At 41.8% G+C, this 27,709-nt stretch overlaps 1 protein-coding gene across 1 annotated transcript in view; it reads right to left on the minus strand.

Annotated features, from left to right (window-relative positions):
* arvcfb (ARVCF delta catenin family member b) overlaps positions 1-27,709 on the minus strand; it is a gene marked incomplete at its 5' end in the record, with an annotated part of 127,848 nt that overhangs the window by 22,335 nt on the left and 77,804 nt on the right. Inside the window, 4 exons of the mRNA XM_083903192.1 lie at positions 20,654-20,725; positions 22,345-22,362; positions 24,360-24,531; positions 24,640-24,757. Coding sequence (XP_083759318.1) covers positions 20,654-20,725; positions 22,345-22,362; positions 24,360-24,531; positions 24,640-24,757 — 380 coding nt within the window. The remainder of the gene's footprint in view (positions 1-20,653; positions 20,726-22,344; positions 22,363-24,359; positions 24,532-24,639; positions 24,758-27,709) is intronic.

Raw genomic sequence — 27,709 nt, forward strand, 5'->3', positions numbered from 1 at the left:
AATTAAAAATACATGGTATCAACATTAAATGATATAAGAAAACTCTATTATTACTATTCTTAATTATTAAGCTCGATTGTGTTACAGTAGAATTTGACCATATTTATAGTCACTGTCTCTCCAGCCTGTTCTCATTCCAAGAGTGCCACGCGCTCTTTAACGTCCCATGGCGTCGCCTTTACAGAAACACAGGGTTTCACTCTTGTGATAGAGACGCGGCGGGTTGTGCATTGAGACGCTCAGAGCAGCTGCCCTAACTTCACATTGACTTTCACATACGATTGTACAAATTTAGCTTCCTGTGTTTCTGTCTCTGTTGTTGCTGTACTGTTTATAACACAGTCCAAAAACATGCAGATTTGCAGATTATGATTTTGTCTCTGTGTCCCTGTGATGGACTGGCAATCTGTCCAGGGCGCACACCGCCTAACGCCCTGTGTCAGCTGGGATTGGCACCAGATCCCCCCCCCCCCGCGAACCTCATGTGGAGGATAAAGCGGTAGAAGATGGATGGATGGAAAATTAATAATGCATTTTGTCCCTGCTAAATAATCGTGTCCATCCAAACCATTGCTGTCAGCATTCAGCCAATACTAAGCAGTCACTGCTATATCCACTAAGCCTAACCTGGATATTAACCTCAAACTCTGACTTGTATTTTTACTGCTGCTGTGATCCGAGTGTCAAAATGCACTGTCAGTGTTGTTTACATTCGCGTCAAATTAAAAGCCTCTCTTTCAGATGTGGAACAGCTCTCGGGATGAGCCCCAGATGTAATGTCAATCGACACAACAACAACAACAGCAGGCCTAAGTTTGATGACGTCATGAAGCAACGTGGCAGTCATGGAAATCATGCTTTCCAGGGAGAGGTGTGGCAATTAGCAGCAAATGTCACAGTGATCCACGAGTGACAAAAACATAAAACAAAAACACATTGGCTAACTACTAGTTAATGAATATATCATTTATTTCGTGTTTCATGAGTGGTTTGACCTAGAATTATGGTGTCATATATGGTAACATACAGAGGTTTCTAACCCTAACCCATTGTCTTCAAGGTGTGTGGGTGCAGTCTCCCTCTGAGCTTACTCTCTTCCCTTACCTGTAACCTTTATAATGTACATAATAATGTACAGACCAGCATTGCCTCAAAGTGAACCTAAAAACCAAATTAATCTCTTTTTTTTGCCACAACACCTGTGCTCTTTCTTCAGCAACACAATCACTATCTCTCGCTCCAACACAATACAACGTTCTCCTCTCAGATAACCCGAACAGCGAGTAAGGTCGACAGCTATATACTGTAGTTTGTCTGCCTCAGGCTCCTGTAGTAGCCCACAGTTATAGCATTATAAAAGTTTCTAAGGTTACAGAAATAAACAAACAACACTTTATACGATGATAATACAAACATTAAACTCAGATAACCCCAGAAATGCTACACACAGGAGTGTGAAGGAGAGCACAGTGTGCACACAATGTACATGTGGTGCTCATTTAATTTCATTCCAAGTTCCATAAGGTTTTCATGATCATTTCACAATAGCAGAGATGGGTAAAGTGGAAGATGTCATTAAAAGGGAGAAATACATTCTGTGAATATAAACATAGATTTCTATGGATTGAAAGAACGTTGGAAATTGTTGGAACGATGCGAGCACAGTGCACGATTCAAAAAATATATACATCACAATGGCCTTGTTATATTTAGATAATGTAATGCAGAGTAGAAGTATGTATTGTTCGGTGAGAAGCACAAAAACACTTAAAAGAATTTCTCTCTTGAGCTCAGAGAAAAACAGCCTGTGTCCAGCTCCATATTGAGATCTATCTCATCAGAGGACAAAACCTAAAAATATTCAGATATTATTCATAACCCATCTTGCCCAGACCCACTTACATGACACAGCACGTCCATCAAATCAGAGCTACACAAGGATTTACTCGACGGAGTCAATAAAATACTGGAGAAAGACGGGGGAAGATATGATATGGATCATGTATTCGGTTTGGTGATTTCAAATTAAGATCATTCGCTTGACATAATAGAGAACATAGTTGTGAGGTGGTTACACTTAGTTTGTGACACACAGCCTAAAGGTGTTTTGTATGCAAAGCAACAACACAGCAGTTCACTAAACTGGATCAGAGACACAAGCCTTAGGAGGCTGCGACTTTTCTGCAGAAGCACAAGTTCAATTCTGGTTTGTGGAGCTTTTGTTGCGTGTCGAGCGCCCTTTATCTCCATCTCTCACACTTAGTTTGTTCTATCAATAGACAACAAAATGCTTTTATATATTTTGTTGAAGTATGCACGGCTGCACATGAACAGGAATATTCCTGTTGCCCCATTAAGAGCTTCATGGAAGTATTGTCTTTCTTGAAATATGGGCAAAAACTATTCCAGCAAGTAAAAAAAATAAATAATTCTTTACAGGTAAGTTTCACACAGACATGGAAAAAAGTAGGAGAAAACTTTCAGAGCAACACTGACCACAGGGTCACACTAAATAAAAGCTAAATGAGACATTTCCACTGGAAGAGCCTGAAGTCGTTAAGTCCCCCAGTCTCATTCCACATCTGAAACTCATGCACATTTAACCCTGCCGCCATTATTTTCATGTTAGAGTGTCTTTTACACAAGTGCACACATTCACACAGGAGCATACGGCACTAATGAAGACTTTTGCAGGGCACAGCCACAGCAGGTTTGATGGCACACGTAATTTAAAGTAGCATGCTACCAGTGAAATAATGGTGGGGGACTCTTACAGGTTCATTAAAAACCACAAGGTGAGCAATGGAGCCACATAAACAAAACACGCTAATTGGCAGGGGTTAGTGTGGTTCCCTGTCTGTGGGAGAGTTAATGCTGTTTGGAAGAATAACAGATGATGAAGTCCCCGGTCTGTGGGTGGAGTTCACAGTCTGTGGATGGAGTTCACAGTCTGTGGATGGAGTTCACAGTACGCACACGTCACTCCGGAGGCACTTGTTGGGTCACAATGTGTTTCCAAAGCCACAGAGTGAGTGCTCTGATAAAGGCAGGACACAAACTGATCTAGATATGGACCACACGGTCGGTGCAGTGGTTAGCACTCTTGCCTTTGCAGCAAGAAGACCCGGGTTTGAGACCTGGTCGGAACAACAAGAGCCTTTCTACATGGGCTTCCTCCCACAGTCCAAAAACATACAATATGGGGATTAGGTATATTGGTCACTCTAAATTGACCGTAGGTGTGAGAGTGACAGTGAATGGTTGTTTGTCTCTACTGTACATGTGTCCCTGCAATGGACTGGGGAACTGTCCAGGCAGAGCCGTTTCTTGCTATATGCGGACTATGCAGCTGCATAGGGCCCCACAGCCACCAGGGGGCCCCCAAACTGCAAGTTCAAGACTCATATTTTATTATATTTTTGAGAATTAAAAGTACCTGTCTTTATTTGCATGTATTGGATGCATGCATTCTGCATATATTTGCAAAGCATGTAAGTGTTTGTGGGGTAATCAGAAAAAGTTAGGAATCTCTACCTCGAGTTTGAAAAAAATAGGGGCCCCCAAAATAGTATCTCGCATAGCCCCCCACACAGCTAGAAACGGCACTGTGTCCAGGGTGTGACCCTGCCTTTTGCCCTATGTCAGCTGAGATTGGCACAGCGACCCTCATGTAGAGAATAAAGCAGTAGAAAATGGATGGATGATCTAGACATATGAGATTTTTTTCCCCCTTTTGTTACTTTCCTTTTTGGGGAAACAAATAGATAAAATGTGCATTTATTTTGAGGAGCAGACAATGTATGCAATGCAAGGTGCAACTGATGTTTGTTGTCCAATTTAAATTGTAAGTAGTGCTAAAAAAATTGGTTATCAGCTAGTGCTGGGCGGTATGACCAAAAGATTATATCTTGTATATTATATTTTTCAAAATTTCGCTTTCACAGTGGTATTATTATTTTTATTATTATTATTTCGCTGGAGTGAGCGAGTGTTCCAGCGAGAGACCGAGGCACAGATGAGTGTGTGCTCGTATTGTTGCTATTATTACTTCTTCAGCTTAGTCCTTAGCTGAATATTTCACTTTTCATATCTTGCGGTATACGGAATAATGCATATAAAAAAGTTTTTGTTTTGAGTTTGAGTCTATTCACATGATGCTGGAGATGCATTTTGAGTTCAGGTCTCTTGTTTTAGTGCCTGCTCCTCCGTGAGCCCACTGGAGACAAAGATGCTTTTGAAAAATACCATTTGAAATGGACTGGTTGGTTTGGTTTAAAATATCCTGCTCCTGAAGCAGAGGGAGAACACGTTGGAGGCTCATCACCCCCCTTCCTCTCCACAGCTCTCCTGATAGATTTGGAGCTGAGCAGAGCTAAAGCGGAGAAAACTGCCAAGCTGCAGAGACTGTTCACCCCTGGCTCACCCTGTCAAACTGACAGAGTTCAGGAGGCAAAGCTTAATTTTCTCCTCTGTACTCAGTTGGGCCTTGCCTCAAATTGGCATCACTATGGACACAACACATTAGCATACCCTTGTGGTGAATTGGCCTTAGTTTGTTGGATATTAACAAAGAGAGGCAGAAGGTAGCAACCGTGCAGCTCTTCTTTTGGACAGCAAACAGAATCACCTTTGTGCCACAGAGATGTCCTGGTGTGATGGGTTGGATGGGTGGCAGAGAGAGATAGAAGGAGATGTTGAAAGAGACAGTTGCAGATCCAAAGGCAAGACACTAGAAATGGCACAGAGTGAATATGCAGCATGCTTCAGTCCATCTATCCTTCCGTCTTTGCCATTTTCGCAACAGGGGTCCCTGCTCCAGCAATAGCAAAGTCTGTTCCAAGAATCTTTGTTTCCTACCGTTGAGCACAATAGGGCCCTTTTCATCAAGCTGCTTCTGCAGCGACGGGGTGAACTTCCTCTTTCCTGTGCTGACTTGCCAGCAAAGTCCTGCTGCGAGCTTTTAGTCCACACAGGACAAATCAACAGAAAAAAAATGACACCAAGTTGTCTGAAACATCCAAGAAGTCTTTTAATAAAGTCCTTTGGACAGAAACACAGAGTCAGTATGTCTTTCACTCTTGAGCCAAATTTTCTGTGCCTCACAGCTCTGTGGCCTCTCAGCAGATCAACAGGGATAATGTTCTGGTTGTTTGTTTCCAATGTTCCTCCTGCTAATGTAATAGTGTTCCAGGGCCTGAGGTGGAGGTGTTTATATTAGGGTCTCTGCCAGGTGAAGATTTTATTTCCCTTTGGATGAAAAACATATTGACAAGATATGTCACATTTCCACTTGTGCCGAGTTCGGGAAAAAGTTGTGCCTTTCATATTTGCCACTATTGAACAAATAGCTTTTTCAAAGTTAATGTCAGCTCATGTTCAGACGCTGTTGTCAGACAGAGCCTCTCAACTGTCTGTGCACGAAGCCACACGGGGGGACTTGTGATGTTCTCCGTCTCAGTTTATACTGTAACCAGGTGCTGCTGCTTTCATGTCTGACAGGTAAAAGCCAAATGTCACGAATCCAATTGCTCTTAGTTGACAATAAAAACAACTTGGACAAGCAGCGGGTGGAGGAAACCATGTTCATGTCTCTTGTGTACTCAACTCTGAGTGATGACACCTGGTGACAGCGCTTACTCACTATTACCACTGTTGTGTTGTTTAGAAGCGTGTTTTGGCTTCATGCTAATTGGTTTGACTCTGGTTCAAGCAGATAAGACAATGGGAAGTCAAAGCATGTGGTTAAGAACCAGCCTTCATGCTATTGTATTAACACCATGGAAAATACTATTAAGTACAGCATAGTATCGCCAATTACTTGGGGAACAAATGGGGAACAATTTTTAAATTGGAATTCCAAACAACACCAATAGCCGCAATAAGGCTGCAATTTAATTCATCTTTATGGGAAACATGGGATATACTGTAGCAGCATGTATGAACAGGTAGATAACTGTGTATATACAGTAACAAGTATAATGCGATCTCTTTGCATTGTATGTGTACATAATTGTATGTTGTCTGTTGTCATGTAGAAAAAAGATACTTTTCTACATGGCAGACACCAAAGTTGAACCCAAATCTAATTTAATCAACTAAATACAACAGACGGGGACTTCTGTTGGACTAAGTCTCTGCTTTATCAGTCGTGTGTGAGACTCCGCTGCAGGTGACGCGCGCTGCTTTCAGTGACAGTTACGGAAACGTCCCGTGAGGTCTTGTCTCACGTGAATGGGCTTGAGACTGGCAGCTGTCATCTCCAGCTGTCTGCTGATGTGAGCCTCACATCAAGTCATAAACATGGGGGGATCTTTTTTACATTGCTGCCACCCCTACAACACAATCTACAGCAAACTGGTCAACTGTTTACACGCACAGCCATGATGCTTCTGGAGACGCTATTCATCTGGCTGCAGATGGAGACATGCATCTATAGATACCATCTATTGTTCTTAATCTCTCTTTTTTTGTCCCTCTCACATCCTCCCATATTCCCACTAAAACAGCTCTGCCCACTGATGTAGACAATATAAAGAGATGAAAGAGTACATGATGGTGGTACTCGGGGTTGCTATGGAAACCCACTCTCCATCACCTCTCATTCAATGTTCATGTGAGACGGTTGGGCCAACAACAAGAAAACGAGGACAAGGAAGTGATTTATCCGTGTGCACGTTATGTAATATCATTTTTTTTCCTTCTGAATAACCGTCAGTGTGAATAGATAACTTTGTATCCTTACCTATAATTCCCATAATCCCTCAGCAACTGGCCGATGCTCGTCTGAAATCTCAGTGCTCCATCTAAGTTTGTGTTTAGCAGCAGCTTTCAGGGATACTCAAGTACTTTAGAGTGGATCGGTGTGTGTGTGTGTGTTCAAGAGAGAGATTGAGAGAAAGAGAGGGGGGAGTGTTTCAGCATCACCTTGAGTGCGTGTTCTCTTTACCCAGGCAAGTCACGTCCTCACCCAGACACAAACAGAACAAAAAACTCAAGCATCAGCACGAGGCTGCCAGAGAGAAACATATAGAAGGAAAAGAAGTAGGCAGAGAGAGAGAGAGAGAACGATAAAGATAGAAACGACGGGACCAGCGAAAAGCGGCGTTGTGCAGTGGACAATGTTTCCTATTTCCCGTTTGGCAGTTTATTTACTCACCTGAGCCTAAAAAGAATAAAATAACACGCTTAAGCTGCAGCGAGGATGTCGAGCCCCACAAATTCCAACTTATAGGTGATTCCTAAAACACCACATTTCTACGTGTCTTGCAGGAGGAGGGGAGGAGAGGGAGAACATGAAATGTAGAGACAATAAAGGGAGAGATGGAGATGGGATGGTAAGTGGGGGGGAGGGGAGGAAAAACAAGAGTTACAGAGGAAAGGAAAGCAAGTGATCAGGGTGGGTAAAATGGAGAGAGGGGGGAAGGACAGATGGAGTGAAAGATGAAGTCGTGACTGAGTGGATGGGAGCTATAAATGTTGCACGGTGGATGGGACACCACGTCAGTAAATATATGCATGGATCCTATCAGAGAAAAAAGTTGTTTGTCTTGGTCCAAAAAGCCATTGTCTTGAAGATGAAGAGTTTTAAAACACAAGAGATTGATGGATTAATCGTTTTTGCCAGTTCATCTACTCCCTCAGCACATTTGACAACTTATCGGCATCACAGACACTGGTTCTGATAGTTCTGATAGTGCCCGATGGATGTGGAGACACAGATAATTGCAGAGAGGCTCCACAGCCATGGTAACAAACTGTCTGCCTGGACTTTTAGACTTATTTTAACCAGAAAATGGCCAGAAAATGTGCTTTAGTCCAGAATAACTTTCAATATCTGGCAGTTAAATTTAAAATATGAACAGTATAAAACACATTTAAAGGACTTTATTATACCCTATTTCGCCAAGTTAACCAAGTTAACCAAGTAATTTTAGGGCCATTTTTGCTGTGTTCACTTCATGATTACTCCCAAAAAAACATTAGAAACGTTCAAAATATTGTCAGAATCAGCTCCGCACAACTCTGTGTGTGTTCTTCAGGTTAACTTCAGGTTAAGGAGTAAACCCCAGTTCTCTGAAACAAGAGCGAGGTAGTGAGATGTGAATGTTGAAAGAGAACAGGTGGAATATGGATTTGGTGCTTTGAGAAAACTCTGCAGGCTCGCCTGAGGTGTGGGGGGTGAGTCTGTGGGGATTGCGACACGAGCAGTGATTTGGTGAGAGAAATTACACCCTGCAGCTTTAAATTCTGTTTTTTACTGTCAGATGAAATATCTCCACTCCACTCCACTCCTCTCCAGTGCAGGAGAGCGAGTGAAAGTAATGTCCACACCGCACTGAGCTCGTGTTCAATGAACCTCGCAATCCTCATCACTTCTGCAAACACACACACACGCGCGATCTACTCAGGACAAACTTACTGTTGCTGCCATCTTGTGATAATTGGGGCACTACTCATCGGGTACTCATCAGAGAAGCATGGAAATATCATTTATAAAAACAGTGTTTCCATTGTTTTTAATCTTTTTTAATATTATATCATTATAATTATTGCGTGCTAACCCATGACAGTGACTGACATTTAAGTGGCTCTTTGGTTTCAAACCACGCGTCAAACTATCGTTATTCTACTGGCCTTTCAAAATCCAATATGGATCGACCTCTAGAAAATATGAACAGTTGCTTAAGCTAAGCAGCCAAACACACAGGTTTTATGACAGAATGAAATAACTGCACTGTGAAACGAGAAGCTTGTCATTGTCTCGCTCTTCCACAATTACAGGCATATTGAGATAAAGCGGCTTAGTAGAGCGGCGTGCTCGTGGGTGACCACGTCCCATTCAGTTTTTTTAATAACCTGCATCCAGAGAATGCGAGGCTGTTTTAAAGGCAATAATAACGTCTGTAATCCAGCAGCAATGGAGCAAAACATCCATGTCCTTAAAAGACAAATTGAGGAAGAGGTGACAAGATGCTGAAGGGGGGGGGACGTATATTCTCCTCCCTGCAATAAAATATAATGAAATACGAGTAAATGAATATGGCTCCTGGTTTTCTTGTTGCCTTTATTTCAACTTTATTTCCGACTAATGGAATAGAGGAAGGCGGGGCACCGGGAGCGCCCTCTTCTGTCTCGGGCTCGGCTCTTCATCAGGAATGCGGGATGTCGACTGTGATGCTGTTCGACAGCGGAGGGATTTCCTGTGTCTCTGTCGGTGTCAGCAGCCATTTCTCATTTAGCATTTCACCCGCCCTCCCCTCCGCGGGAACGGCACGCTGAAGTGTGATGGATACTCCGGATTAACTCTCACCCTGGAGGACGGCAGTCTATGCTTTCCTCTCCTCGTATGACAAACACACACACACACATTCATCTACACACGTAGTGGTGGTCAATTTTCCAAGGTAATATTCTCTCTCTCTCTCTGTCACTGCATCACCCTGACAAACAACACCCCCTCTAATAGCCACATAATACCACCCCTCATGGTCAAGGGCACAGTGCATTGTCCTTTATGTGCTGCAGGGATTACTCATGTAGTGAGGACCTAAATTAGTTTATACTACCTTATGGGGACAAAAAGCAAGACCCCATAAGGTAAGTTTCCAGGACATGAATGTAAGTCAATGCAAAAAAAAAACAAAAACTGACTATGTGTGTGCAGAGTTTGACAGAGTGTGTGAATGAGCATGTAAAGCCCAATTTATACTTCTGCGTAAAGTGCTCTGCGTAGGCTACGTAGAGACTCTGCGTCGACGCAGAGACTGTCGAAGAGCCTCTGCGTAGTCTCCGTCTGCACGAAATATTTTTTAAGTGTCCGTCACTCCGTCAAGGGACTACGGAGACGGCAAGAGCTGTGATTGGTCCTCAGGACAGGCCGAGCTAAGCTGCTCTGTGCCGGCTCTCAGTGCGCTCCGGGCGTCCTGACAGAGGCGGAGCTGATCCCCGCCGATAACGCCGCTGCCGAACTATAAATACGTCATATCTTAACACACACAGCACATGTTTAGACTCTAAATGGCCAATTTCTCGCCTCAAATTATCTTAAAACTGCGTTCCGTGACACAGAAAAGTGAGAAACGGCCACTTTTTCAACAACAACAGTCTTTCTCTCTCTTTCTTTCTCGGACGCCATTGCTCACTGTAGCCAGAAGCACAACAACCTTGCGCAGCGACCCCTACTGATCGGGCGAGAAATTGCAGCGAGTGTCCGTCACCACGACGCAGAAGTATAAATGCTCGAGGCGTCTCCGTGGTGACGCAGACGGATAACGCATACGCAGTCGGAGAAGTATAATGTGGCCTTAAGACTATGAGGGGCCGTGTAGGCCATAATTCCTTTTTTTTACCTCTCACATTCACAATTTTACCTCTCACATAAAATTGTTTTACCTCTCACATGTAATGTGTAAAAACATGTAATGTGTGAGGTAAAAACATTTAATGTGTGAGGTAAAAACATTTAATGTGTGAGGTAAACACATTTAATGTGTGAGGTAAAAACATTTAATGTGAGTGTTAAAAAATAAGACTGAGGCTAGACTGTGTATGGACAGCTGTTTGAATGGGGATTTAAACTGGTGCGTGTGTGTTTGTGTGTGTTTGTGTGTGTGCTTATAATAGTCAAATGAAAGGCAATGAGGATGAGATGAGATGAGCTTCCCCCCGCTGGCTTAAATGAACCCAGTGTCGAATGAAACGCACATTAAACTCCAAAATACTTCTCATTATAGACCAATCAAAAAGATTGGCTGAAACCCTCACCATCAAAGAGTGCTTCATGTCAGCTTCTCTCCACTCACTCCTCTCGCTCTCTGACACAAATTGATGTCTACATCTCCCTCCTCATACACCACCGAAATGTTACACTGAGCTGAGACCTTGGGTTTTTCCTACTCTTCCACTTGTTTGTTTGCTCGCAGTGCACAAAATGTTTTGTAGCACAGACAAATAAACGTCAGTTATGCACCTAAAGTTGTTATATAGAGCAGAGCACCTGCAGCGCAGCTCTGCTCAGAGTAAAGGATGGACCGTTTGATTGGACGACTGCCAATGCTCGACTCCCCTCTGCCCCGTCTGACCCTCTCCTTCGATTGTATGCAAGGACAGCAGTCCTTAGGGTGCATTTAGGTGCTCCAGTTTACAACAGTCTAGACTGTTTACGACCAATATTTCAAGTACTGTTTAGCAGTAACAGGACAGGGGTGCTGCGGGGGGGGGGGAGTCTTTTGTCTTGTGTATTCAGCAGTGACGGTCAGACTAACATTAATCTGCGTTTAATTAGATTAAAACATCTCCTGTAGAAACAAGAAAGAAACAGTGAACTTGTGCCTCAAAAGGGGCCAAACAAAGGTTTCAGCCGGTGAGTAAATCTCACTGTACTTTCTCCCTACTTTCCTAGAATCAGTCTCGAACCGTAATTATCGCTTTGCTCATGACCGGGGAGATGGGAGAGAACAAAGACACGGTGAATCATGTGAAGAGCCAGATGCTGACAGCTACTTTGCAGCACTTTTTTAAAGAATCCAACAGAGCATCATAGGACGAGGAATACTGATCGAGGGCAGTGAGTTCTTGTGGTGGAGTAAGAAAAGTTTAAAGGACTCATATTATACCCTATTTCTCCAAGTTAACCTAGTTCCCTGGTGTCCAAATGAACATGTCTGTGACATGCTTTGGTCAAAATACCTTAAAGCACCACAGCAGTTCAATCACCCTGACAAAACAGCCCTGTTCAGAACGCTCGCTTTTGAGTGTCTGTCTCTTTAAATGCAAATGAGACACAGGAATCTACGTCAGTGTCACTGAGGCTCCGGTCGCTAACAGCAGTTAGCATTTGGAAAAGCCATCATTTGCCGACTCTATCCTCTATATGACATGTATCCACTGGACACGTAAATCCTCTGAGGCTGAAAGTTTGTGTAGAACTCTGTGCTGCTCTGTGCAGCCAAGAAAAGAACACTTTGTGGACTTCTGCTCTTCCGGATACTATTGCCCTCGCCTGCACTCTAGTGTTTTTTAGGGACAAAGCAGAGCTCCGCGAGACAACAATTCCAGGAATTTATCATTGTGACGTAGCAATGAGTGCGGAAGTCAACATCGCTTGTACTTGGACACTTTGCCTATTCATAGAGCCAAAATTTCACCACCGCTTTTCCCATAACTACTTGTTTATTTTTTCTGTGTAGGGCTTAGTTCTATTTTCAACAAAAGAGGAGGCAACTGAGGAGTACTGGGCCGAGCTAAACAGAGGCTGGTTGAGGCAGAACAGGATTCAGTTTTAATCTCAGGTGATTGAGGGAGGGAGGGAGTGAGGGGCAGAGGGGTGAGTGGAAAAGTTCACATCTGGACTGAGTTTTTGGACTACTATTAGACATGACATCATAAGTCTACATTGCACTGCTGTGAATCTGCGGCATGTTGTTCTCTGTCTGGATAGGAATTATCGCAATACTTTTTTAAATAAGGAATAAAATAAAACAAAGTAACATCAGTGACAACAATACTGTAAAAAATCCATTAGCATCTAACTGCACCTTTGCAAATGAGTGTCCCATCCAATATAACGTTTTTAGAATACATTAGAAGCTGAGAATGGATTTCATTTTCACACTTCAGGTAAATGTCAAGGTGGTTGAGAGAGTTAATTCAACTTAACAACATAGATATTATAATATTAGGTTAAATTCTTTCACTGAAGGTCATTTGCTGTTTAAACTTGCCATACACTTCCAGATTAATTGTGTCATTAATTTCAAGTTAGGTCATTTGAAGTCAAGTTTAGTATATATTCTTTATCTTTAGTATCAATTTCTATTTTCCTGGATAGCCAGCACTGCACCAGCCATCAGTATCATTTTATTTTATAATATTAGTGCTATATCCAGGTTTTGAGGCACAGTTCCAACTCAGTTTCTGTTTATTTTTCTGTACATTTAATTTGGTATTAAAAAGGATGAAAACATTGATTCGGAACCTGAAAAAGAAAATACTTTTTTATATATATATTATATATTCAATATACAAAATATACCAAGAGAACGCAAGCTCACTGTGATCGGCCATGTTTCCCTGAGCCTGAACAGGAGATGTGCCAGTGCTTGCCAGCGTGAAAGCTCCATTTGAGAACACTTAGGTCCAGTTACTTCAAATAACATTTGATTAACGTTCACTTTTCCAAAACCAATTACCAGATCATACACATTTCTCCTCACACGTATCCTCATGTGTCTCCAATTATCAGATTTAATTGTCTCCAACTTATCTCACCCACTTATCCCACCACCTGCTGCAGATCTCAGTTGGCCCAGAGGGTGCTAACACCTGAAGCTGCCAAAAGTGGCCGGTGCCAAAACAACAACAACAACAACAACAACAAAATAACTAAAACAGACCAACTCGCTTAATAACAGGTAACTAGAAGTTGCACCACTGCATGACCAGTAACTGTCTGATTTAGTGTCATTACCACGAGACCCTGAAAACACAGATCGCCTCCTGCCATAGCAACAGTTGGACAGCGTCTCAGTCTCAAAATGCTTTTGGCTGGATTTGCACTTGGCTTATTTAATATCAGATAACAACCACTCTATCCAAGACGCATACAGTGTGAAGTACAAATAAGGGAATACAACATTTCCACTCGTCGAAAACACTTATCTAATGCTGCCTCTTGGGTGAATTGTTTAGAGCAGAAAAAAATGATAATAGAATAGCTTTTGGTGGCGCAGTGAAGAATTATTAATTTTGAAGTTTATTTCTTGGTTTTGCTTATTTTCTTTTATGTGATTAAAGCTCACACAGAGTGGTCCCTAACATATATGTTAGTTATGGAGGTCTACTTACATACATTCACTTGTTTTTATGGTCAAGAACCTCCTAGTGGCTGTAAACGAGCCGATAGAAATCCTCTTTTCTGACGCTGTTGCCCAGCTGTTGCCCAGCCGCGATATCTCAGACTAGTGCCCGGAGCAGGAGGATCTGCTGTTCCGGAGAACCGGTGTTTACGTAACCAGACCGGGTTTTTTCAGAGATCTCGCTGAGCCCGAGATTACAATAAAACACAGCGTTCTCAGCAGTGGCTGAACTGTTTGTTTTGAACCTTCAGGGCTTCTTAAACAAGGTAATGACGCAGATACACACTAAGAAACAGCGTTAATTGGAACTTCCGGTCTAGGTCCGCTTTAAGAAGAAGATATAAGGCTTTATTCGCCCATTTAGCTCTCTTTCCGTTTTAAAAGGCTAACACTGAGAGACAACAGAAGTATGAAACTATTCAATCACTGATCAATAAACTTTATAAATCACTGACTTCTTTTTCGAACAAGTGATGCTCTGATGTGACAGCAAACAGTAGTATTGTACGTAACACTGAATATTTGGCGTTATGACGGTGTATTGTCAAGGGAAATGCGATGAGGCTACAAAAGGTTTGAGAGCAATAAAAAAGTGCCAGACAGTCTGGATTCATCCATGTGTGTGACCCTGTGTTGTCAGGAGCTGAGAGTGAGACGGCACGTGTCGATGTGCGTAAACGTGTGTCTGTGCTGCGTGTTTTTGTGTGACGGGAATGTGCAGAGGACCATTACTGTCCTCATGTATTATGTACCTGTCTGATGTGTCTCCGGAGGCTCAGCGCTCTCTCTCATTCACTCTGTGCTCTCCAAGTCTCAGAGTGAATCATCGTTTTTTTTTGTTTTTTTTATCTCTCGCTGCAACAGTGATTTGAATCAATGATTCCGCAACAATGACAGAGTGCTGCGTGTAAAAATATATGCGAGAATACAGAGCTTTTGTAAAATATCACCTGGGATTTCTTATACATAATAGTTGTCAGCATTTAGCCTTTAGTCTATTTTTTAATTTACAGTAAAAAAAAAACAACAACACAGGTTTTCCTCAAATTAACAGGAAAACATCGTGTCTGATCGTCTTTGCCATGAAATACAAAAGGTTTTCATGTATGTACAGCAATCTAAATTGTAAAAATACAACTGTATTCTGAAAAAAATATCCATAAATAGTTTTCTTTAAGGATAGTACTAAACCTGCAGCTGTGTTTGCCAGAATTTTTCTCTTATTGCAATTTTTAACGACTAGAACTACCGATGTTAAGAGTGGTGTTTAACTGTACAAATTATCATCAAAATATGTGTTTACTTTTCTATTTGTTCGCCAGGCTCTTAATGCTGTCACAATTGCACCTTTTAGAGTTAGCCCACTTCACAACACTCTTATGCAAAGATACCAGTGTTAAAGGTGCATTATGTAATAAATCTAAAGCAACTGGCCATAAAATCCTCCTAATATGTCACAAAGACTCAGGAATAATGTTCATATAACAAACTGAACTCACCAACAACAACAGTATAGACAAAATATTTGCATTAAAAAAAATATTTTGCAGACTGCAAATCATGTTTATGTTTTGAAATCATGTTTTGGCATGTGCCGCCACCTACCGCCGTCTACCAATCATTGCAGTCAGTAGAGTCTCAGCTGCCGAGCAACCACGGGTTGCCAGTTAGGTCAGAAAACGGAACCTAAAAGACCTCCGTGTTTTGAATTTGAATGTAGTAACCGTTTTTTGGCCACATTCTTACATATGGCACCTTTAACGCTGTGCTCTGCATACTAGTACATCATATTAAGTTATTAGTGTACTTCAAAATTAAGCATGCTTTTGGGAATATGGGTCTATAACAGATAACACTGCATTTCATTCACAGAAAATCTCAATGGTTTAGTTTCTTTTCATCACGGGCCACACCATTTATTCAGACTTAACCTCATCCTTGCAAATGTCCTTGATGTGTGACATTCCATGTGCGAGTGTGTGCGTCCACGAGGTTGCTACTCATCCTCATTCGGTGCCTCGTCTTGATGTGAAATTTGACAGCAGGAAGTCAGCGTGAGGAGAGTGAAAGTGAGTGCAGTGAGAACACGTCTGCACGCTACCAAGATTCAGCTCTCGCTACCTGGGCGTTAGATTCCTTGGCAACAATAACAGAGAGCACCTGCATGAGGCCGCTGCTCGGTTTGAAATATGGAAGAAACTATTTCATATTCTGCTTCAACTTTGGCTGTGAAGCAGACAGGCCAAAACTTTACCCCCCCATTGGAATTGTGCTACAGTGGAGCAGAGTTGGAAGTTATTGATGCAAAAACTCTTTATCTTGAAAAATGGATCTGCTTGAACATATTTGCTCACTGTGGCAGGACGTTTATTGTGCCTCCGAGACGAAAACAATGGCTTCTCTTGGCAAGGCTTCCACGACACGGAGATATTACTGTGGGGGATTAAAAGAATCAGACATGTGCCACAGAGCCATTAAGTGAAATAGCTCTCCTGTCTATGCACCAGCAACAGCAGAGAAAAACAATGAAAGCCTATCTCTCTCTTTCTTATTGCAGTGAGTTTTCAAAAGCTCAGATGCATCAGAGGCAGAGAACTCCTATAGCAAAACACTCATTATACAAGGAACAGATCTCCGCGATATCAACGAGGGTTACACAATGCAAGACATAACAGCTTGCACTATTGTTGTTGTCAACACTGACTCTGCTCCGCAAATTGAACGCGCCGCTTGCAAGACAAAGCAGTGGCACATGTGATTTGCTTTGTCGCGTTTGGTAAATGCCGCTGTTTTCTCAATATCTCAACGTGTGTTTGTGAGAAGAAGGGCTGCACAATAAATCTCCCGGGGATGGAGAGAGAGAGAGAGGGAGTACTCAAGAAGCAGAGAGCAAGAGGAAAGAGACTTAAGTAAGCGAGGCAGAAGGGGGAATGAAGAGGGCGAGCTCATGGAAAGCACTGAGGCTTGACGTCGTCTTTATTGCTTCTTCATAGCGCTATTATTGTCAGATATAACTAATTGGTACTCGCTGATGAGGTTGTGATCAATTGGGAGCTCATTGTGAACGACGCGCAGTTTGACACATTGATTCATCGTATGGAAATAAGCTCTGTTGATAGAAATAGTGGATAATTTCCTGATTTTATTATATATACACTGGAGACTATGGTTCTCAAACTCTGGCACAGGAAAATCAGAAATACTGTTCTACTGCATATACCAGGGAATGTGAGTGGAGTAGACCTGAGGAAATCTCTCATGAACATGAACAGTCCCCCTGACGACCAATGCTGCTCTGAGGATCATGTGATTTCTGACTGAACACCACCATGAGGTCGATATTAAAGGCTCACAGTGACATTATGACACCGTGACAATTATTTAACATTAGTCAGATCTGTGAATTGCAAATAATTATTGCCGTCTTTTTGTCTTGTTTTGCAGGGATGTGAGCACTCATACTTAGCCACTCTGGTACCAGGGAGGTTTGCCAACAACTCCTCTTCCTCCTCAGGTTTAATGAATCCTCAGTGAAAACAAAAATTCCTTATCTCCAGTTTAATTAAACAGGGTTTTGTTCTGTTTTTACCTCTGCTCTCATAAAAATGAGGAGCACACATTCAGTCGTGACACATCACAGCTTCTCTCTCCTTCCTTCCTTTCCTTCCTTCCATCACCTGACCTTTCTCCAGTTTAAAGGTGTAGGCTGTGGAAAATGTCCATGACAAATTCTGCAATCAAGTGCAACTTTTTGAACCACTTTGCTAGTTTTAATTCAGCCATTCTTTGCTCTTTTCACTGCCTTTGTTGTAGGAATGAATAATGCACTGCCAGTAACCCTGTACTACTCTAATGATGTATGAACTGCAACAGGTTCCCCCTCCTGGTGCAACTCCACCCCAACAAAGTAACTCCATTAATTATTTTTGGACAAACCGGACGCATAATTACTTAGGTTTACAGAGTCAAAAAATAGATTTTTCTCTGAGTCACAGTCAACAGTTTTTAGTAAGAAGAACAGAAGAAAAAGGAATTATATCTGCACATTGCATATACAGTAGATCTCTCTAGTATTGTGTCTGCAGTATTATGTTGAAATATAGCCTATTTTGAGTATAATTGCTCAACATATTTATTTTTATATTCATTTTATATCATTTATCTGTTATACCTGATTTTATTATGTGAGTATTACGTGTTGCCCCTCCCTTTTATTTCTTCTTTGTGGGTTTTTGTTATAAATACTGTATTGGCTCCTCCCTCTCCCCTTTCATTTTATGATGTCAGTGAGGTGAGTGAATCTAAACTGTTGTTTTAATGGATTTTTGTCTGTAATTTTTCGTCTATTTTTGTTGAATCCTGTTATATAATCATTAACATTTATGTTTTAGTCATATTTTTTTTTTCTTGTTAATTATTCAGTTTTACTCACTTTTATTGTCATTTTCAAGGTAATTTAACGTCCATCATGTTCTTTTTATTTAATTCTTTAAGGTGGGCCACGTTACTGATGTTGTTGGTGTTTTTCATATTGTCCAAAATCAGTAGGTAAAGACATCGTCAAGAGTTATAAAAATGCACTCATCAAAAGCAAACAATATCGTGCAAAGGACATAGGAAATGGCAGATATTAAACACCTGATCCATGGATTATGTGAATCCATAATGGAGCTTTCAAATAGAGATCAAAAGGAATCGGAAAATCGATGTTTTGAACCCAACTCTCGGCCACAAAATCTAAGCCCTGTGTCTGCTGGATGTGGCAGCATCTACTGCTCACTAAACAACTTGTGATAAATCAATATTTCAAAAAATGTGTTTACAACCTGTTTCTCTGGCCCCACACAGGTAAAAACAAGATGAACAAAAAAAAATGTTAAGATACTCCCCTGTCTTGCTGTCTCTCGCACTCCCTCTCTACAAACACACACTCTCAGGTTTGTGCAGCGATTCGTCTCCGTACACTGCGTTGACTTCCATGCGTTTAAACAAACCCTCACAATAACAATCAAATCTTAACCCTAAACTTAACCTCTTCCTCAGAAAACAAGTTTTGGCCTCCATGAGAAATACTGGCCCTGACAAGGTCATAAACACACATATCTATCCATCCATACATCTATCTATCAAGCAAGTATATACGGGCATATCTCACATGGATATGGGTTGAGCATCGCCCGATGGTGTGCATCCTTGATTTTAATTTTTCGCTGATTTATCACGCTACACCAGGCAGGCAGCGGCTCATCAACAGTAGCTGCGCTGTCTGGAGCGGGGAGGTGGGAGTGAAGAGGCTGTCCTCACGGTGGGTGACATGGTGTTATAGTGAAACGACGAGGTGTCCATTCACCAATTCGAGAGCACATAATTATTTATTTAACATTAGCATGCTACTATTTTGCTTGGAAACCCTTGGTGAACCTCTTTCCAAGGGTAAGCTAGCGAGCCACGCTGGAATCTCTTTACAAGGCGTATTTGATTTGCGTAATTGTGCCTAATGAGGTTGCACAGTGTTTGCCTTCACGTTCCTTATCATGCATTACCATAACTGAAAAATCTTCTTCAGCTCCCGCTATAGGAATACATACTTCCTACGGGCACTTGCACTAGTACAAACAACAAGATAAATCACTGCCCACTGCGAGGTCCAGCCTGGTGACAGGGTTCACCTCACCGCTCTCAGTCCAACATTAGATCAAGCCCAGGATACACACGTAATCCCCAGTATCTTCCTTAGCCATCATCTCTGAATGAGAGTCCCACACACACACACTCTCACACACTCTGCAAATCTCTGCACAGATGACTGGAAGATGCTGTGCAAGGTGGAGGGACAAGCCTGAGCTGAGCCCACACAATGATGAGAGGAAAAAATAAATAAATATGCTTTTTTTTTTTTTGCTGTGGTGATTGAGCTTGTGATCCATGCAATATCTTCTGCTGCACGTCAAGCTCATAAACGTCGAGTATGATTTGTCAGCGTGCGAGCAGCAAAATGCTCACTGCACTGCGAACACACACACACACACACACACACACACACATTTCAACTGTGACATTTAGGTCTATAACACTAATTGCTTTCTCTGGATTCAAACCTCAGACGGGTGTAGTTTCAACATTGTGTAACATAATCACAGCACACTTGTAACCGCCACAGATCTGCGTGCCAGCGAGTAGAAAATACAAATGATCAACCTTGGAGCTCATCACTCACTTTACCGTGTTAATACGGCTAATTATCAGGCAACCAGGAAGTGATATTGACTTTGAGAGTCTGCTACTTGACAATGATGAAGGTGCTGAAGAGGAAATTCAAAAAAAAAAAAAAGTGTATTACACCACTTGATAGCATAGTGTGGCAGAATATGCTGACCTATCTCCTGCTGCACTTGGATCCACCTCTGCACGCTCACCCTCTATGAGTCCACTGTTCCTATCTAGTGTCTAGGGTAGAGTTCTTTCCAAGACTACATCTATGCAGCTTATTCCTCTTTTGTAAGTCGCTTTGGATAAAAAGCGCCTGCTAAATGCTTAAATGTAAATGTAGATGAAGAAATATTTCACAAAATGTCTCCTTTATTTTCTTCATGAAGCAACTGTTTGGTCCATAAAATGCCAAAATAGTATCCAAATATCACAATGATTTTAACAAGAAGCAAATTAAACTAATTATTTTTCTGTCAAAGGCCTCCACACACTTTTATTGACCAACACAGGTGCAGGGATTTTATCCACAAAAATCACACTCGTGTCTCCGGCTGCTCTCTGTTCCACCCAGACTCATGAGCACCTACCTTTTGATGGCTCTGTGCGCTTGGGCAGATCCAGTGTGTCGTAGTTTTTGTCATTCTCACAATTTTTTCTGCCTGAGTAAGAGAGAGAGAGAGGAGGGAAGACCATGTCAGTGTCATGTTATGATACAACTGGTTTGTTAATGACTATATGACATACTAGGATTCCACCAATATGGGTTTGGAAGGCTAATGTTTTTGGATCATAGCTTTTCTTTTTTTTTTACACTGACTGAATTTGTACAAATGACACAATCCATCTAATCCAAGATCAAAATCCATTCCAAACCCACTGACAATATAAAGCATGAATGCGCACGAAACACAGGAAGCGTGAAGTATGGTATGTACAAAAACACACTGCGAGTGATTAATTGGCCTTAAAAAGGGGTCTATGCTGCTTTAATAAGGCGCGCGTGGACCATAAACTACATTTCCCACAATGCATGGCGATTGCGTTACCCGAAAAGTGACGGCACCGCCGCTAGATCTGAGTGTGTCATTGTATATGCATCATGCGATCGAGTGACATTGAATAAGTGATAAATACAGAAAGTTATTTAGCAATATGTGACATTTTAGGTGTTTGACACCCCTGATATAAAGGATCAATGTTGAGTGCAAACAAAAGAGAGTCTGCTGTGAAGCTGCAGCTGTTTAACATGAAAAACATTACAAAATAAACAGCCCTCTCAATTCAATTAAATGCAACGACTGCTGTGCATCAGTGGGCACTGCAAATATTACACAATAAAGGTTGTTGCAACAGATAACATGCAACACAGATTTGCTTTGCAATAAATAGGTGATAAATCTGACTAAATGAAAATATGTTTTTTTTTGCAAAACGCCTCCAGTGTGGCACCAGACCAAGAAGGCTAGTGCCACACACTGATTTGTTCTCTTTTTTTCCAGTGAGTATAAAAGCTGAAAGCATGGACACAGGAGGGAACACTTAGTCCGACTCTGTTGAAAGGTCACACAGGAGCCCTCGAATAAGCCTTTTCACTGGGCTTCAGGTTGACTAAGTTCTTTGACTTTAACCTCTAATTTCAACCTGTAAAGCTGTGAAAGAGTGAGAATCATTTCAATCAGCGCTTGACAAGAATGTGAATAAGTCTATGTAGCAAAATGTCAAACTATTTTACTCAAGGATTGTTCCCACTAGTGACACATACACTCACACACACACATGAGCAGGGCCTGCAGCAGAGCTTGACATTCACACTAAAATACATCACAGAGGTCGGAGAAAGTCAGTTTGGCACTTTTTCCAAATCAGTTTGCGATTGGTTTTTATCTCGAATCTTAAAGTCTCAGTTCAGTCACACACACACATTCACACAGAAATGTGTTTGTCATCTGTGTTTCAGGTTATGGAGAATTGGTCAAGCTCTACTTACATCCTGACAAAATGGAATTTTGACTTACCTGTTTCACCAACCACTCACTTTAGTGTTAATCTACCGTGTTTTAGAAGAGCTGGGATGAACTAATACATGGTGAAGACTGGGGATGGGGACTCTAATGCATGTAAAATGAGTGAAATCCCCAGATTCTCGAAAGTCCTTGCAAGTTTCTCCGTTTTTTTGGAGGACACCCAAACCTACTTCTACCTATTCTACAAGCAAGAGGAGGAGGATGTGGAGGACGAAGATGGCTGAAGTGAGAAGGGTTGAAGGGGGTACACTCACCTTGATTAAACCATTCCTCTATAGTTAGCCAAGGAAGCAGCAGCAATGCCAACAAAAAAAAAAAAATAAACAAAGCGGGGGAAAGAGAGAAAAGGCATGATGAAAAAATGCGCGTGTGACGAAGCTTTGCAATACACATGAACTGTTTTCTACAAAAGAGGATCAGCTTTTACTGAAGAGAGGGGAGAAAAAGTTAAGTGCAAAAAAGCCAGACAGAAAAGACAGGTATTTTCTTATGAAAAGTGCAAAGAACTGACATTATTTAGAGTGTTTTTTTATATAGAGAATGAAAAAAGAGCAAAAAAAATAAAATATTAGGGCAGCACAGGGACTAACAGTGAAACATATAGTATATACACAGAAACCACAAAAAACTGCCTGCATTTGAATTAGTGCTTCGTTAAAATTGCTGTGCAGAAAATGTGCCCAAAGACGGAGAGCAAACAGCCAAGAGTCTGTGAGTGTTTATTAGCCGAAACAAAGCATGGGCTGCTGAGCGTGTGTTGATCATAATGTTATGCTTTATAGGGAAAGTGACATTAAACTAAAGAGCAGGACAAACATGGCCTACTTAAGGTGACAAATTACCCCAGCCTATTGCCGACAGTGTTGTTAAACAGCCTGCCTCCACGCGCGCTCTTTTATGGCTGCATTTAATGTTTCTGTACCTGAGCCTCTTTCCTCAGACAACAGCTTCAGGGTGTGCAGCAGCAGCTAAACACATCTCGTATTTTCTCTCGCTGCATGTGTGTGTGTATACGTGCGTGAAAGTATCCAAGCGGTTAATGGGCTTCTTTAATAAATCTGTATACATTTAAGCTTCTGCGTTGTCTGTGAACCACGAATCTGAAGGATCCTCCAGCGAGACGCTAGAAGTCAAAGGTCAGTGGCTGGTAGTCACACCTCATTGGCTGACTGATTAATAGCAGCCATTATTGTTTTACAGCAGAGAGATAACAGTGTCGTTTAGCTAACAGCCGAGGAGGACGCCGATTAAGACGTAGCTAACGGCACACGTACGTACACGGCACATCCGTCAGCGACGACAAAACCTCCTGACGCAGCAGACAGCGTCTCGACAGACATCGATGATGTCAGTAAATTAACAACACACTGAAGGCAAAAGGTTGCAGTTACACAGTAAAGTGCCTTTTTATTTCTATATATATAATGCCTGCACTTCACGTTTCCTGACAGTGGGGGCTCAGAGCTAGAGCTGCCCAACACCCCTTTCCTAACACAAGACACCAGGTACTTTTGTATATTCAAATTAGGACGTCCAGACTCAATTTTGCACCTAAATACAGCATCCTGCAGGATACCTCTGGGGGGGTCGGCCCCGATACAATAGACAAAGTGGTGTGAAAGCACGGCCTGGAGGGGCAGACCCCTGCAACAGACAAAATGGATTTGAGAGGGGTGTTTCTTAGGTTTAAACGTTTAGCTCTCGCTATGCTCTGGGTGTTTCTTCATCTTTGAACATTGGCGTGTTGAATGACCTTTTCTTTGCATAGAAAATAAAACCTTGTTGGCCGGCAGAAGTCTCTATATTATTCAGCAGAAAAGTTCCACAACACACAAGAGTTAAATCTTATTTAAGTGTATTATTATTGTTGTGAGTTATCCTCTTGTTCTACTGTCTCTGTGTACTGGCTTTTGTCAGTCGTATGTTAACCAGGGTAATATCGTACAGTTGATGACTAAATGCAATTATATAGAAAACGAAGAAAAGACCTTCAAAAATTGACTCAAATATTTGTTTTTGGCTAGAATGTGGAATCTTGAGAACATTCATATTTCTTAAAAAAAAAAAGAAAGAGGATAGTATCTGTGTGGTTTAACTGTTTCAGTATTACTCTACAATCAGTACAATCAGCATTTCAAAGACACTGAAAACACACATCTGCTACCAAAAGAGAAAATAATTTTCAACTAACTAAGTGCATGGGTTTTATTAAAGAGGCGTGTTCACGAAATAAATGATTATGTCTGTTTTTTACGTCCTTGTCTCTCACCTTTGGCTTTCTTCCCTCCGAAGCAGCCGGCGTCATCCTTCTTCTTCCTCTGTGGTCCTGCTGAGCCGGGGGTCGGTGGTGCTGAAGGGTCCTGGAACATTTCCGCTCCAGGCACCTCTTTGTGGACGTGGTAAGACAGATTCCTCATGATGCAAACACAGTTCTCCACCGACTAGAACAAAAGAGGACACGGGATTGGGATCAAGGGCTTCTGTTTAGGAGCCGCGTGAAAACGTCTGCAGATGACATTTGTATTGAATAGTATCTGTTTAAGTCAGACCTTATTGTCCATGTCCTTCTTTCCTACAGCTGATTGGAGAGCGTGCAGCAGGGCGTCCACCAATCCCTCGCACTCCCTCAGTCTGCGTCGGGCCTCTGCTCCGTCTGAGCTCACATTTCTAAAGGAAAAGATGTCAGACACATGCGACGACACGTGAGCACGAGGGGCATCGACTGCTTATTTTCAATTACTGTGGACAAATAAACAGCATTTGAAACATTATCTTAATTAAATTATTACATTTAAAGGTGCCATATGTAAGAATGTGGCCAAAAAACGGTTACTACATTCAAATTCAAAATAACAAGGTCTTTTAGGTTCTGTTTTCTGACGTTACTGGTAACCCGTGGTTGCTTGGCAGCTGAGACTCTACTGAATGCAATGATAAGTAGACGGCGGTAGGTGGCGCCACATGCCAAAACATGATTTGCAGTCGTGAAAAGATTTTTTTAAATGCAAATATTTTGTCTGTACTGTTGTTGTTGGTGAGTTCAGTTTGTTATATGAACATTATTCCTGAGTCTCTGTGACATATTAGGAGGATTTTATGGCCAGTTGCTTTAGATTTATTACATAATGCACCTTTAACACTAGAAAACTAGAGCTAGTTTCAGGTCTTCAAAAGAACATGGTTTTGTATCAGTTTTCTCATTTAGAGGAAAACAGACGACAAAGCACGGCACATATGAGTGGACGCCTGTGTGATTGACAGTCTGGTAATGATGTGATTTTGTGGTTTAGCATGCGACCCGCATGGTCTGTGAGCCTCAAAGGTGCAGTGTAAGAAATCACGGCTCCATTAGGAATGAGAAAAACAATGTGTCTAAATATCTTTTTTTTTTGCTATGGAGGGATATGCCATCCGTGTTACATCAGCTAGCACCCAGAGCACAGCTCATAGAAGCAGAGCTGCTGCAGTCTTAGTGCAGCTGTATGACAGACTGTGAAAGGCAGGGCTTTAAAGAGGGTTAAGGGATAGCTGTGCCTCCCTGCTCCTCACCAGGGACTTCATTTATGAGGCTTCCAACCCACATAATCCCATTAGCCGACCCCCAGTTAGCCCTGTAGAAGAGTGGCAGCCTTGTGGAGGCAAGCAGTGCTTTATATTGCTGTGCGGACTGAAACATATATCACAGCCAGCACTTTGACCCATGAGCATGTTTCACTTTCACGACAAAGGACACAACTGTGCAGCTAACCAGCACTATACTGAAAAAGGTTCCAGAGCTATCCTTAATTATTCATTCACACAGAACACACACAACAAACACATCACCTGCTCAACAACAACAAGCCATCTTCTTGTCCAGTGGTGACCCACAACTCACGCTAATTAAAACTCATCTCGAAACAAAGAGCGGGCAGACGGCACCGGACATCTGGACCCCACACATAAACCAAACCAACTTCCCTTTAAACCGATCCAGAGGAGCAGCTCCCGCCTTGGGTTTATTTGACAGGAGAGAGTTCAGGGGCTGACACACAAAAGAGTTTTACAGTCAGCTGTTTCTTTTCCAGGGAGCAGTTGTCTTAGTGGTGGGTTTATGGATGTGCAGACCACCTGGAAGATGTATGTTGTCCATGCACTGGTTATATCTGACAATGTTATTGTCATAATAAGTAATAAGTAATAAGTAAAGCACTCTGTGGCATTGGGTAATGACGTTGTGAAGATAAGCCAAAATTGGAGTGCAAATGAGTGAAATGTGATGATTTCACTGTGTGTCAAAGCAGGACGTGGTGCAGAATTGATTATGTTTTGTCAGTACTGTGACAAAGGCACCAAGTATCACATCTACTGAGTCATTTATCATTTTAAATAGTGAGAATTTCCAGAAATTTCCCATTCAACAGTTGACGCATTTTCTGCCCAGGGTGAAAATGTCAAAATGCTATTCTGGTGTGAAGAAATACGACACAATACCATAATGGCATGGCACTGCAGCTCCAAAACAGCAGGAATTCATTATTATCCAGGAAATACTTTGAAATTATTGTTTTTTTTTATTGTGATGTGCTCTCCAACAGCAGAGAGGGAAAATAATCGCTCATATTTACTTACATTGTCTCATTATTTCTGGCTAACGGTGACTACGAGGAGCATTTTATCATTAAAAGGCAGCGAGACTGAGTGGGTGTGTGCATTCAGAGCACTGTCTCTGTATCTGCACGGATGCTGACGGGGGCCGTCACTGCGATCTGGACAACGTGCGCCCGCTTTATCAGATTGAGTGTGGGTGTGAAGGTCACTCAAGAGTCGCGTGGCCATCACAGGACAATAGAGCAGCTGGGAGAAATGGACTGGAGCAGGACTGACGGAGACTGATGGAGACGGATGGAGATGCGGCTGACCTCTGCTATCACAGAGCAAGGTCAACAGCAACACTGAAAGACCATATGTGCGCCTGAGGGGTGGCTGTCGGATTCCGCTTCATTGTTCCGAGTCTTCTCCAATTATCGCGTAAAAATGAACCTTCTGGTGTAGTATATAAATCTGATGAGTCAGAGGATTACACAGTAGTCTGGATTTGTGTGTCAAATGTCACATCTATGCACGTTTGGACATTAGTTTATTAATTTATTTTGCATGAACTGGATGTATTAATATGTGATTCTGAAGCACACACAAACTATGTTTGACATTTCATAAAATCTTCATTGTTTAAAGGTGCATTATGTAATAAATCTAATGCAACTGGCCATAAAATCCTCCTAATATGTCACAGAGACTCAGGAATAATGTTCATATAACAAACTGAACTCACCAACAACAACAGTACAGACAAAATATTTACATTAAAAAAAATCTTTTGCAAACTGCAAATCATGTTTATGTTTTGAAATCATGTTTTGGCATGTGGCGCCACCTACCGCCGTCTACCAATCATTGCAGCCAGTAGAGTCTCAGCTGCCGAGCAACCACGGGTTGCCAGTTATGTCAAAAAAGAAACCTAAAAGACCACAGTATTTTGAATTTGAATGTCGTAACCGTTTTTGGCCACATTCTTACATATGGCACCTTTAAGTATTACGTGCACCTAAATTACAGTACCAGTTGTCTGTTCAGTAA

This window comes from Microchirus variegatus (genome assembly GCF_963457635.1).
Source record: "Microchirus variegatus genome assembly, chromosome: 16".
NCBI classification, from domain to species: domain Eukaryota; kingdom Metazoa; phylum Chordata; class Actinopteri; order Pleuronectiformes; family Soleidae; genus Microchirus; species Microchirus variegatus.